The 13,950-nt window shown below is 39.5% G+C and overlaps 1 protein-coding gene across 2 annotated transcripts in view; it reads left to right on the top strand.

The window, feature by feature from the left end:
• ULK2 (unc-51 like autophagy activating kinase 2) overlaps nucleotides 1-13,950 on the top strand; it is a 77,433-nt gene that overhangs the window by 25,954 nt on the left and 37,529 nt on the right. For both annotated transcript variants that reach the window (XM_069483191.1, XM_069483192.1), the window contains 3 exons: nucleotides 1,428-1,510; nucleotides 7,974-8,021; nucleotides 8,641-8,729. In XM_069483191.1, coding sequence (XP_069339292.1) covers nucleotides 1,428-1,510; nucleotides 7,974-8,021; nucleotides 8,641-8,729 — 220 coding nt within the window. The remainder of the gene's footprint in view (nucleotides 1-1,427; nucleotides 1,511-7,973; nucleotides 8,022-8,640; nucleotides 8,730-13,950) is intronic.

The following is a 13,950-nucleotide window of genomic DNA, read 5'->3' as shown; positions in this document are numbered from 1 at the left end:
AATGTAAAGTAAATTTAAAAGAAAAATTTCCAGAAGTTATATATGTTCCTTTTGAGAGGCAATGCAAACAGAATAGATGTGCATAAAGTAGGAAATAAATTTCTACCTAGGCTTTGCTCTGTTCTGTAGGGATAACAAGAGTTTGCTTTGTATCTTTCCAGATATTTTTTGTGGAAGTTCTTTATACATGTTTGAGTGCTTGCTTTTTTGTTTGTTTCCTTTGCTGCTTGGGCTTTGTAAGAGTGCCTGTTTATGTGTATATTTATACACACACATAGTTCAAGACAAATTACATCATACTTTGTGAATTGTTCTGCAGTTTACTCTTGTTTTTTACTCTGTAGTATATCATAGGTGATGTTCAACGATAGTATGTAGAGAGCTACAGCATTCTTTGAAATGGCTACGTAGAAGCCCATAGTGAGATGTACCATATTTTATTTAATCAGATCTCTGTTGTTTTCATTTTTTGGTTACTACAAACAGAATTTAGTGAAGCGTGTGTGTGTGTGTGTGTGTGTACCTTTATGCATGTTCGCATTTCTTTAGGGTGGACTCCTAGAAATGAAATTGTTGGACTGAACGTTATGCTCTCCAAATAGGCTATCCCAGTTCGTATGGCAGGATAAGAGAATGCTCCTTTCCCCCCATTTTTAGCAACATGGAATGTTATCAGATTGGATGCCTCACAAATGGAGGAGGACCAGTTAGCTCTTAATTTAATTTGTATTATTCTCTTCATTAGTGAGGTTGGCTCCTTTTTTGTCTGATATCTTTTGTACTTTTCATTCTGTGAGTTGTATATTCCTATTACTTAACTCATTTTCCTACTACTTTGTCATTTTCATATAGGATTTAAGAAGTTGTATTATTTCTCATTTGTATTTATTTAAGCATTGTCCTTTTCCACACAGAATTGGAAGTGGCTGTTTTTCTAGTAGTGAACTTTATAGCAACTATTAGTGCAAAGTTGAAGCTGTGTTAAAAGTCAAGATTGTCTGGGCTTGTGAAGTGCTGTATTTCTGCAGATACTCTAACAAACAACAATAATAAGCACAATATAGGAATCCTCTCAAATTGATGCTATTTCTCAAAGGCAATTGTTTAGTGCTTTTTTTTTTTTTTTATTTTAGCTCATTATGGGGGGTACAAAAGTTCAGGTTACATATGTTGCCCATGTACCGCCTATCCCCCCAAGTCAGAGCTCCAGGCGTGTCCATTCCCCAGACGGTGCGCATTGCACTCGTCATGTAGGTATATACCCATTAAGGTATGAGGGCTTACCCCATGGTCTTCTTGGTATACATGTAGTATTAGTATTTGTGAAACTGCATATATATTTTCATTTATCATACTGAGGGCAAAAATAATACAGTTAATATATATAAACTCATCACTTACGTTGGGTTTTTTTTCCTTTCCCTCAGTATTCCCAGAGAAACATCACCTTATTTGGCTAATCTCCTTTTGGGTTTGCTTCAGAGAAACCAGAAAGATAGAATGGACTTTGGTAAGAAATAGTGTCGAATTATGCATGCTTTCTAATTTTATTTTTATGTATTCTAAAAAGATTTTTTTAAAAAGATACTATAGAGATTTCAGAATAAAAATAAGTCAGTGTCACTTTTCTTTTTCTTTATTTTCCTTCACTATGTTTATAAATGTTTGAGTGCTTACTATGTTCTAAGTATGGGAGATAGAGTAATAAACAAAGTCTTCATCTTCATGTAGCATATATTCTAGTGGGAAAACACAATAAATAAATTATAAACTATAATTGCATATTATATTAGAAGGTACTTCATACTGTGGAAAAAAATAAAGATGGAAGAGAAGTGCGGGTAGAGGTGGGAATTGAAATTTTAAATAAGGTAATCAGTGAAGACCTTGCTGAGAAAGTGACATTTAGACAATGACTTGACTTGCAGTGAGAATGAGCCTAGTGGGTATCTATGGGAAGACCTCTTCAGGCAGAGTGAATAACCAATACGAATGTCGAGAGCTGGGAGCATGCATGTAAGCTTGAGAGGCAACTAGAAGGCCAGTTAAAGACTTGGGCTTTTGACCGGGCGCTGTGGCTCACACCTGTAATCCTAGCACTCTGGGAGGCCGAGGCAGGAGGATTGCTTGAGCTCAGGAGTTCAAGACCAGCCTGAGCAAGAGCAAGACCCCGTCTCTACTAAAAATAGAAAGAAATTATATGGACAACTAAAAATATATAGAAAAAATTAGCCGGGCATGGTGGCGCATGCCTGTAGTCCCAGCTACTTGGGAGGCTGAGGCAGAAGGATTGCTTGAGCCCAGGAGTTTGAGGTTGCTGTGAGCTGGGCTGATGCCACGGCACTCTAGCCTGGGCAACAGAGTGAGACTCTGTCTAAAAAAAAAAAAAACAAGATAGACAAATGGCCAACAAACACATGAAAAAAATGCTCAACATCTATAATCATCAGGGAAATGCAAATCAAAACCACAATGAGATACCACCTAACTCCAGTGAGAATAGGTCTTATCAAAACGTCCCAAAACAACAAATGGTGGTATGGATGCAGAGAAAATGGAACACTTACACACTGTTGGTGGAACTGCAAACTTTTACAACCTTTATGGAAAGTAGTATGGAGATACCTGAAAGACTAAAAGTAGACCTACCATTTGATCCAGCAATCCCACTACTAGGTATTTACCCCAAGGAAAAAAAGACATTTTATAAAAAAGACACTTGCACTCAAATATTTATAGCAGCACAATTTAGAACCACAAAGATATGGAAACAACCTAAGTGTCCATCAATACATGAGTAGATTCAGCCTTTAAAAAAAGGTGATCTAGTATTTTTTTTTGTAACAACCTGGATGGAACTGGAGACTATTCTTCTAAGTAAAGTATCACACGAATGGAAAGTCAGACACCACATGTACTCAATACTAAATTGAAACTAATTAATGAACACTTACGTGCATATATAGAAGTAAAACTCAACGGAAATCAAGTCGATGGGCGGGAGAGGGTGGGAAAATGTCACACCTGATGGGTACAGTGCACACGCTCTGGGTGAAGGGCACATTTATAACTTTGAGTCAAACTATACAAAAGCAAATTATGTAACCAAAACATGTGTGCCTCCATGATACTCTGAAATTAAAGGAATTTCAGCCTGGCTTCCAAGGGGTTACCCTATGTCAACATTTTTTTAGTGGTCAGCCAGTGATTGGTCAGAGGTTGAGGCAGTTAGGCTTCCACCTTTTGTCCATGGATCTGTGTGTGGTTGGGGAATATATTAAAAGTCCAAGCACTTACAGATCTGTCCTGGCTTGGGGAATAAATTAAATATGCAAGGAGACTAGGCATGGTGGCTCATGCCTGTAATCCTAGCACTATGGGAGGCTGAGGCGGGAGGATCACTTGAGGCTGGGAGTTTCCAACCAGCCTGAGCAAGAGCGAGACCCTGTCTCTACAAAAAATAGAAAAGTTAGCTGGGTGTGGTGGCACGTGGGCCTGTAGTCTCAGCTGCTTGGGAGGCTGAGGCAGGAGGATCACTTGAGCTTAGGAGTTTGAGGTTACAGTGAACTATGATGACGCCACTGCACTCCAGTCCAGGCGGCAGAGCAAGACCCTGTCTGAAAATGTAAAAAAAAAAAAAAAAAATTCAAGCACAGAGTCCAAAATACAGAATAGAATATTTTTCTCTTCTGAATTTTATTTATCTCCATTCTAATCTTTATTATTTCTTTTCTTCTACTAGCTTTGGGTTTAGTTTGCTGTTTTGTTTTTTTTTTCTAGTTCCCTAAGCATGAAGTTAGGTTTTTGGTTAGATATATTTCTTCTTTTTTATAGGAGGTGTTCACAGCTATAAATTTCTGCCTTAGCACTGCTTTTACTGTATCCCATAAGTTTTGGTACATTGTGTTTTCATTTTCATTTGTTTCAAGGTATGTTCTAGTTTCCTTTATGACCACTTCTTTGACTCATTGGCTGTTTAAGAGTGTGTTTTTAATTTCCACATGTTTATGGATTTTCCAGTTATTTCTTTTATTGATTTCTGCTTTCATTCCATTGTGATCAGAAAAGGTCATCTCTATGATAACGACCTTTTAAAATTTATTAAAACTTGTTTTGTGGCCTGACATGTGGTCTGTCCTAGAGAATGTTCCATGTGCACTTGAGAAAAATGTGTATTCTGCTCTTGGTGAGTGGAGTGTCCTTTGTGTATCTGTTAGGCCCAGTTAGTCTGCAGTGCTGCTCAAGTCCCCTGTTTCCTTAGTGATGCTCTATCTGGTTGTCTTATTGGTGTTGTCCAACAACACCCCATTGTTGAAAGTGGGGTGTTGAAGTCTCCAGCTACTATTTTATAACTATTTCTCCCTTCAATTGTCAATGTTTGCTTCATATATTTTGGGGCTCTGAAGTTTATAATTCTTAAATTTTCTTGGTGAATCGACCCTTTTATCATTATTTAATGTCCTTCTTGGTCTCTTGTAACAGTTTTTAACTTAAATTCTATTTTGTCTAATAGCCAGCCTAGCTCTCTTTTACCTACTATTTGCATGGAATATCTTTTTCCATCTTTTCACTTTCATTGTATTCATGTCTTTAGATCTAAAGTGAATCTCTTGAAGGTAGCATATAGTTGGGCCATTTTCTTTTAATCCACTTTGCCAATCTCTGCCTTTTTATTGGAGAGCCACTTACATTTATAGTAATTGCTGATAAGGAAGGATTTCTGCCATTTTATAATTTCTGTGTCTTATAGCTTTTTTGTCCCTTGTTTCTTTCATTACTGCTGTCTTTTGTGCTACTTGACATTTTTGTAGTGATGTGTTTTGATTCTCTTCTAATTTTGTTTTGTGGATATTTTTCCTTGTTATCTAGGGATTACGGAAGACATCTAAAGTTATTGATACCAATTTAACTCCAGTTACTTACAAAAACTCTACTTCTATATCACTCTATCCCTTCCTTTATGTTATTGACATCACAAATTATATCTTTATAATTATTTTATTGCATTTGTCTTTTAAATTCTGTAGAAAGTGAAAAGTGAAGTTACAAACCAAAATTATAATACTACTGGTTTTTAAATTGCCAATGTATTTATCTTTTCTGGAGGTCTTTTTATCTTCATACGGCTTTTCTTTGCTGTCTAGCTCCTTTCGTTTCAACCCAAAGTACTCTGTTTAGCATTTCCTGTAGGGAAGGTCTAGTGGTAATGAACTCCATCGGCTTTGGTGTATCTGGGAATATCTTAATTTCTTCTTCAGTTTTGAAGGACAGTTTTGTGGAATGTAGAGTTCTCTGTTGACTTTTTTTTTTTTCTTTTAGCACTTTAAATTTATTATCCCACTGCCTTCTGGCCTTCAAGATTTCTGATGACATATTGGCTGATAATCTTAAGGATCCCTTATATGTGACAAATTAATTCTGTCTTGTGGGTTTTAAGATTCTTTATATGCTAGCTTTCTGGAATTCCAAGGTGGGAGGATCATTTGCGGTTAGGAGTTTGAGACCAGCCTGAGCAAGAGCAAGATCCTGTCTCTACTAGAAATAGAAAAAATTGGCCGGGTATGGTAGCATGCACCTGTAGTCCCAGCTGCTCCGGAGGCTGAGGAAGGAGGATTGTTTGAGCCCAGAAGTTTTAGGTTGCTGTGAGCTGTGATGACGCCACTGCACTCTAGCTGGGGCAACAGAGTGAGACTTTGTCTCAAAAAAAAAAAAAGAGCTTCTTTATTTGTGTTTTGATAGTTTGATTATGTGTCTCAGTGTAGGTCTCTTTGGTTTATCTTACTTGGAGTTCTTTAAAGTTTTTAGTCATTCCTTCAAATAATCTCTCTGCTGTTTTCTCTCTGTTCTCCTTCTGGGACTTCTATAATGTATGTGTAGGTCAGCTTGATGGTGTCCCACAGATCCCTTAAGCTCTGCTTACCTTTCTTCTTTCTTTTTTCTTTCTGCTTCTTGGACTGAGCAATTTCAATCATCATATCTTCAAGTTTGCTAATTTTTTCTCGTGCTTGCTCAAATCTGTATAATGAATTTTTCATTTCAGTTATTATGCTTCTCAGCTCCAGAATTTCTATTTGGATCTCTCTGTATAATTTCTATCTCTTTGTTGATATCCTATCCACACATCATTTTCCTAATTTCCTTTAGTTCTTTGTCCGTGTTTCTGATTAGTTCTTTAAGCATATTTAAAACCGTTATTTTATTTTTATTTATTTTTTTTATTTTTTTTTTTTTGAGACAGAGTCTCACTTTGTTGCCCAGGCTAGAGTGCCATGGCATCAGCCTAGCTCACAGCAACCTCCAACTCCTGGGCTCAAATGATCCTCCTGCCTCAGCCTCCCAAGTAGCTGGGACTACAGGCATGCACCACCATGCCTGGCTAATTTTTCTATTTTTAGTAGAGACGGGATCTCGCTCTTGCTCAGGCTGGTCTCCAACTCGTGAGCTCAAGCGATCCTAGGGATCTTCCCGCCTTGGCCTCCCGGAGTGCTGGGATTACGGGCAGGCGTGAGCCACTGCCCCACCAGGCCAGGTTTGTGAAATCAAAATGAGGAACTGGCCTGTGAAACATCCGGTTCGTTGTCTTAGTAAAGGGTAAGGCCTCAATGGACAGTAACTCTAATTGTTTCCTATAGGGGAAAAGATGAACTAGTCTGAATATCTGTTTTCTTAAAAGTTTGTGAAGTTAGAATAAACTTCAATTCATGTAGGAAATATTTTTACCTTTCAGAGGGAGAAATTAAACTGAGAGTGCTCTGAACCACGAGAAATGTGGCTCAATACTGAAACAACTCAATACTATTATATTGTGGATACAGTTTTAAAATTATAGATACATTAAGTGTATAGTTTTCATACCATAGAAATTACTTGGAAGGTGGTTTCAGAGTACTTGCATTCAGTCAGTTTCTTCATTTGTATCTTTTGTTTTATCCCTACTATGTCCTTTGCAAAAACCAGCATAAAAATTCCTACATGTTAAACTAGAATGTATGTATATGTGTGTATTAAGTTTTGTTCTAAAAAAGATCTAAGGTAGAAAACTCATGTTTATTTTCAGAAATCTCCACATCTGTGTTCCTTAGTAAGTCTTATGATTGATATTTACTTTGAGAGACTTTTAAGTATTTATTTCAGCGAAACTCATGGGATCCCTCAGGGTAGAAGATAATGTGGACTAAACCTGAATTAAGCTTATTCCTGATCTTGTATTATCTAATTTAAGTCTCCATGTTGGTCTGTGCTGTTCTTGCCCACTCTGTGACATGCAGGTACACAGGGAATATCATAAAAGTCTAGCACTTAATGATAAGTGAGATTATCTTTGTGGGTTTTTTAAGAGGTTATGAATGAAATACTTTAAACATACAGGAAAGTAAAGAGAGTAAGATAATGAACTTCCATGTATCCACCTACTTACTTATCTTTGTCAAATTAGCAGGCTTACTGTATAGGCTTTAACCTTGGAGGATAGCTTAAATTAAATTAATAGTTTTTTAAAAATTGTGAAACCAACCTTAAGAATACATCTGGGATAGAGGAATAGCATCTGTTGTATAAATCAGCTGCTTCAATTTCCTCTCAGGAGAATTAGCAACAGCCATGGTTGAAATACGTGCTTAGCAGGGACTGGTGACCACAGGTCTCACTTGCGGGTGGCACACATTAGAGAGCATGTTTACGTAAATAGCCTCAGAGTGTGCTGTGTTGGTGATGAATGTTTTGAAAATCTACAATTATTTAAAATTTTTTATTGATTAAGAATTATCATTTTTATAAATTATGAGAAATAATTTGCTTTTATATTGAAGGGAAGTAGAGGCTATATAAAGAAGTTAATAATAATTACTTATGATCACAAAGACATTATGTTGAATGCATTGAGAAGAGTGTGTGTTTAAATGTTGCATTCTCATTTTTCTCTATTTTCTCTATTAGTGTGTGTTTAAATGTTGCATTCTCATTTTTCATTACAGAGACATTTTTTAGCCATCCTTTTCTTGAGCAAGTTCCAGTAAAAAAATGTGAGTACCCATTTTTTGTATTTTTACTTAAAAAATAAATGCAAGCTTAAGGAAAAATTAGTATTTTGTATTACAAAATTAATTTTTTACTGTGCTTTTCAAGATTTCATTGACTTTTCTTAGATACCTATAATTATGTTTAATAAATATCAGTTCTTTTCTTCCTTCTAAATCTAAGTTGAAATAGTTTTAGTAATGGCTGCATTTTCATAATTTTTTTCCCACCAGAATGTATAGGTCAAAAATAATTGCTACATTTTTAGTTTCATCAGTGGAAGTGATAATAAATAGGTAAATACAAATTTTTGATCAACACAAAGATGCAGTAGTTTTGGCAGGTTTTTCTTTTTTCTTTTTCTTTTCTTTTTTTTTTTTTTTTTTTTTTTTCCAGAGACAAAAGAGTCTCGCTGTATCACCCAGGCCGGTCTCAAACTCCTCGCCTGACAGTCCTCCTGCCCCAGACTCCCGAGTAGCTGGGACTATAGGCGGGAGCCACCGTTTTTTATTTCTTTTAGAGATGAGGTCTCATTGTGTTTTGCAGGCTGGGTTTTTCTATTAGACAGGTCATGTGACTGTACTACAAAGTGATGTAGCTCTTCGTCTGCGTTTCCTCCACCAGCTTGCCCAGTTCCAGTGCCTGTGTATGCCGGCTCTGTCTCTGGAAGCTCCTGTGGCAGCTCTCCATCCTGTCGTTTTGCTTCTCCACCAGTAAGTTCTGATTCTATTAAAAATAACTTTAGAATTATTGCCATTGCATCTGTTCACAAGTGGAGCCTGCAGATACAGTGTGGATGTTCTTTTTATGTGTAGTGTTTACTTCTGCAGCTGAGGTTTAGGAAAAAGAGCATTATACTTGGGTCAGATAGACCTGCATTTGAACCTCTGTCTATATTTAACTGTGTAAGCTTCAGCAAGAAGTGTCACCTCTCTGGGCCATTTTCCTCTGAGCGGTAGTACAGTACTATCACTTTTTTATGCCCTGTGGGGTTTTGGTGATGATACTTGCAAACAAAGAGAGTCCATTACAGGTGGGTAGGCAATAAATATTTATTTTACCTGAATGCTGTAAACATCACCTTGGAATTTTTTTTTTTAAACACTCAGTCAGCACCAAACCTTGGATATTTTTTGTACATAAGATTTCCACTGGTGGAGGGGCGATTTCTGAGCTATATTTGCCTAGATTCTTTTAATCGTGATTACTGGACCTTGGAGGTTACCATTCGAACTTCTTCCTTCCCCTGAAGTTCCCAAGCCATTTCCTCCGTGGCTGTGTTCCTTCCCATTTAAGTGCTTGTTCCTGATCCTGAGGACTTCCGGTCACTCTGCTCACTTTTTCTTCCTACTGTACTCTCTCAGGGAGTACCTTGTCCTCTTCCTGCTTTTTTTAGACTGACCCTCCCCCCACATCTCTGTTGCAGCCTGTGAGGGTTGTGACTTTGAGGCTTTTCCACAAGCCGAAGGTCCAGGGGCTCCTGTGTGAGCTGTTGTATTTTCCAGATTAGCCTGGTAGACATGAATTTCTTGAATTCTGCTGGTAGAAAGGTGAGGGAGCCATCAAAGGAGGCAGTTGTATGATTAGCCAGTTAAGGCAACTCAGAGGTTTAGAAGGATGAGGCTGGGCCTGCGCGGTGGCTCACGCCTGTAATCCCAGTGCTTGGGAGGTTGAGGTGGGAGGATTGCTTGAGGATAGGAGTTCGAGACCAGCTATGTACCAGCCTGGGTAAGAGGAAACCCCATCTCTAAAAAAGTTTAAAAAGTAAGCCAGGCGTGGTAGCCTATGCCTGTATTCCAGCTACTCAGGAGGCTGAGGCAGAAGGATCACTTGAGCTATGATCCGGCCACTGCACTCCAGCCTGAGCAGCAGAGCAAGAACCCATCTCTTAAAAAAAAAAGAGAGAGGATGAGGCTTGGAAGCTTCTACATCCCTTACTTGCCATATTAACTTAGGACAAATGACTTAATTTCTTTGAGCCCTCATATGTAAAGTGAGTATAATTTACCTACTTCATAGGGTTCTTTAAGGATAAATCAGTACACACACTTACTACAGTGTCTGGCACACACTAAGCACTCAGGCAGTGGCAATTATATTATCTTCCAGGGAAATCTAATAGCCCACAGCTAAAGTAGATGCGGAAAAAGCCTATTGCGGACAAATCTCAAAACTGGCCAAAAAAACCCCTGTCTTTCACAACCCGGCAAACTCACACCAAACAGATAAAGTAGCTGTTAATAAGACTTACCATGAATTTAAAAAACTAAGAGCCAGGCAGACTGGCATCAATCCTGGCCCTGCTGCTTGCTTCCTTGGTAACCGTGGGAGGTCAGACAGCTGGGCCGTGGGGTCCTCATCTGGAAGATAAGCCTGACTAGCCTTTGCTTGCAGGGTAGTGGGGGAAATATGTGGACAGTGCCTAGCCATAGTAAATACTTGATACATTGTAGCTATTATATTATGAAGTATATATTTGACTCAAGGTGAGACATAATGTAAAAAGCAAAGCTTGTGCCAGAGAAAGGAACACCGGGGAAGATCTATATGTGGGAGATCAAGCATAAAGGAGCCCTTGGATGGTAGAGTGACTAAGGGATGAGAAAGAGAGGCCAGCAGCGGGGGTATTGAACTGGAAATTCGCTGTGACTAGAGAGCTTTTTTGGGGTTTTTGTTAGTTGAAAGGAAAGAATAAAACAGCAACTAGGCTAGGGCTGCCAGGGAACCGTAGAATGGAGAACTAACAGGATGAGTGAGGAAGGGCAGGAGGGAGAGAGAGCCATATTTAGATGTTAAAAACTTTGGTGGGATAACCATTTTTAGGAAGCCTTTATTAAAAGCTAATACTTGAAGTGAAAATAAAAAGGAAAGCAGGGAAATAGAAGGAAAGCAGGAACGTTTGTGTATAATTTCCAGTTAATGAGACTAGAAAATGAGATGGTTTGATAGACCTTGTATTGAACATAGTCTGCCAGAAATAAGATGATTTCATACATGCATCCCCTTCCTTCCTAAGACTGGCATAGACTCTCATACTGAAGGTTAATACACACAAGCCTGCAATATAACATTCTTTTTTTTAGATTCTCATGCAAAAATCTAGCTGCTACTTTATTTCAGAAAAATCTCTGAAGGCAAAAAAATAAAAATAAAAAGTCATAAACAAGAAAATATCTTTTAATTATGGTACTGACTATAGGTTAAATGTTATTTAAAGGATAAATCTTGAATATTTATTTGTTATATAGCATTTATTGAATGCCTACTTTGTGTGAAGTTCTGGTTTATCCTAATGAATGAGATGACCAAGTCCCTGGCGTCAAGGTGGTTTTAATTTAATTATGTAGAGAAGAGGTAGATAACTCAATCTCTACTAGAAGCATATGTGTATATATCTTCATTGCCTATGAGAATGGGAATGAGGGACATCAAAATTAGATTAAGGGCGGGCACGGTGGCTCACGCCTGTAATCCTAGCACTCTGGGAGGCTGAGGCGGGTGGATTCTTTGAGCTCAGGAGTTTGAGACCAGCCTGAGCAAGAGCGAGACCCCGTCTCTACTAAAAAAATAGAAAGACATTAGCCAAACAACTAAAATACATAGAAAAAATTAACCGGGCATGGTGGCGCATGCCTGTAGTCCCAGCTACTCGGGAGGCTGAGGCAGAAGGATCGCTTGAGCCCAGGAATTTGAGATTGCTGTGAGCTAGGCTGACACCATGGCACTCTAGCCTGGGCAACAGAGTGAGACTCAGTGTCTAAAAAAAAAACAATTAGATTAAGGGCATAGGAAGGCTGCTGAGAGGAAGGGATTGTTTGAGCTGAGTTTTGAAGAAAGAGTTAGCAAGATGAATTAGTAAAAGAATGGTATTGTAGGCGGAGGAACTCCCATACATGAAGTCATAGAAGTGTGAGCTACTGAAGGATCTCTAGCTCCTGTCAACTGAATAATGACAAGGTTCATAGATTGGAAAGGAGAGCTTTATTGCATAAAGAGTTGCAGCCTGCAGGCCGGCCATTCTGACAGGTCGAGAAGTGTAGCCTAGAGCCGGAAGCCAGACGCAAGTACTGAGGGAAAGAGGGGAAGATGGTGGGACAGGAATTTATGCTGAATGGGGTGGCCACATTATACGTACTTAACCGAAGCCGTAGGAGAAGGCATGGATATTTATGAAAGGAGAAATGTGCACATGCGCCGTTGAGCTTCATGCTACTTGATGGGTCCGTGTTCAGAAAATGGCACAGTAGCATCATCGAGGTTAGAGTTTTCGAACCTCTCATGTCAAAAGGTGGAGGACACAGAAGCCTTCGCTGTGCATTTTCCGTAGACTGGTCAGAACCACTCCATGGTCAGCGGCCTCTGGTCAGAGCCGCAGTGGGCTGTTGATTGAAACCAGCAGGCGGGTGAGCCTTTCCGAAGACTGGTTCTAAGGCTGGCTCTGTTTAACCCGGAGGCAAGAAGCCTGATGGTCAGTGAGGGGGAGGGGCGGTCGTGGGGTGTGTCTGGCCTCCCTTCCTGTCATGGCCGGGAACTTAGTTTTAAGGTTTCTCTGGGGTCCCCTTGGCCAAGAGGGGGTCTGTTCAGTCAGCTGGGGGGCTTAGGATTTTATTTTTATTTCTTATTCACCATGTTCACTTACATTTAAATTTGTTAGAATGGAAAATTCGTTTCCGTAGTCAGCTGCATTTCAAGTGCTCCGTAGGCACGGGTGGCTAATGGCTGGCATGTTGGAGGCTCACACACACAGCTCTCCTAGCGAGGCAGAAAGGACCAGGCTGCTCTAAGCGGTTCAGTTTGTGGCTGTGGGGAGCATTGGTAATACGGTGAGGGGAAAATAAAGCTAGAGAGATGGGCAGAGGCCGGGTCTTGACAGGATTTGGGTGCTGGGCAAAGGAGTTTCAGCTGTACCCTTAAAGCTGGGGTGAGCCATTTGAATGATTTTAAATGGAAGAGTGATTTCCGCCGTGTGTTTTAGCTAGTTTCTTCTAAAACTTGGACGGCGAGATTGGAGAGAAAGAATGAGAGACAGGTCTCTCTACCTGAGGAAAGAGAACAATTTGAGACTATTGAAGCTTTTATCATCATCGTCATCATTATCAGTTTAGGAACAAGGGCCTGAACTAAGGCAGTAGAAAAGGAGAAGAGGAGGGGCCAGGTAAGAGAAAGATAAAAAGCTCGCAGATCTTGGAGACTGTTTGAACTAGGACTTCAGGAAGAAGGGGACCTTGCTGGTGACTGAGTGGCTGGCTGATAAGGTCACTCAGTGAGACAGCATGGGAAACAGTGCTTTGGGGTATAAAAAGTGATGAATTAATGTTGTATAGGCATGGAAGTGATGCATAGGCAAGAGAACTCAGGGATCTAGAGCTCATCAGAGAGAACGTAGGCTGGAGATGAAAGTCTGGGAGTTGTCATTCTGTAAATGGTAGCTGAAGGTCGGAGGGTAGAGTGGTCACTAGGGTAAGTATGAAAAGTTAGGAGTAGAGGGCCCATGGTGGCACCTTGGGGAAGTCTATACTCTCCTCCTCCTCCTCTTCTTCAAGGGGCACATGAGAAGTATGTACCCACAAAAGAGCCTAAGAAGGAGTCCCCACAAAGTAGGAGGGAAAACAAGAGAGAGTGGGGTCACAAATGAAGGAGAGGAGTTCCAAGAAAAGACTGGTCCACAGTGCAGATGTAGCAGAGAATTCAAGTACCTTAAGGAACAGAGGAAATATCTGCTGGACTTGGCAGTGGAAGTTATTGGTAAGCTTAACTAAGGCAATTTTATCAGACAGTTGAAGGCAGAAAGTGAATTATGGTGGATTAAAGGATATATAGAAGGTGAGGAATTTGAGTCAGTGAAGATTGATAATTTCAGGAAACATTGGTAAGAAGTGAAGAGGAGATGGGTTGTAGGAATTTGAGATGTGAGGAAATTAAACATGTTTATCT

This window comes from Eulemur rufifrons, chromosome 9, assembly GCF_041146395.1.
Source record: "Eulemur rufifrons isolate Redbay chromosome 9, OSU_ERuf_1, whole genome shotgun sequence".
Lineage (NCBI taxonomy): Eukaryota > Metazoa > Chordata > Mammalia > Primates > Lemuridae > Eulemur > Eulemur rufifrons.
This window is presented reverse-complemented; position numbering and strand designations above follow the sequence as displayed.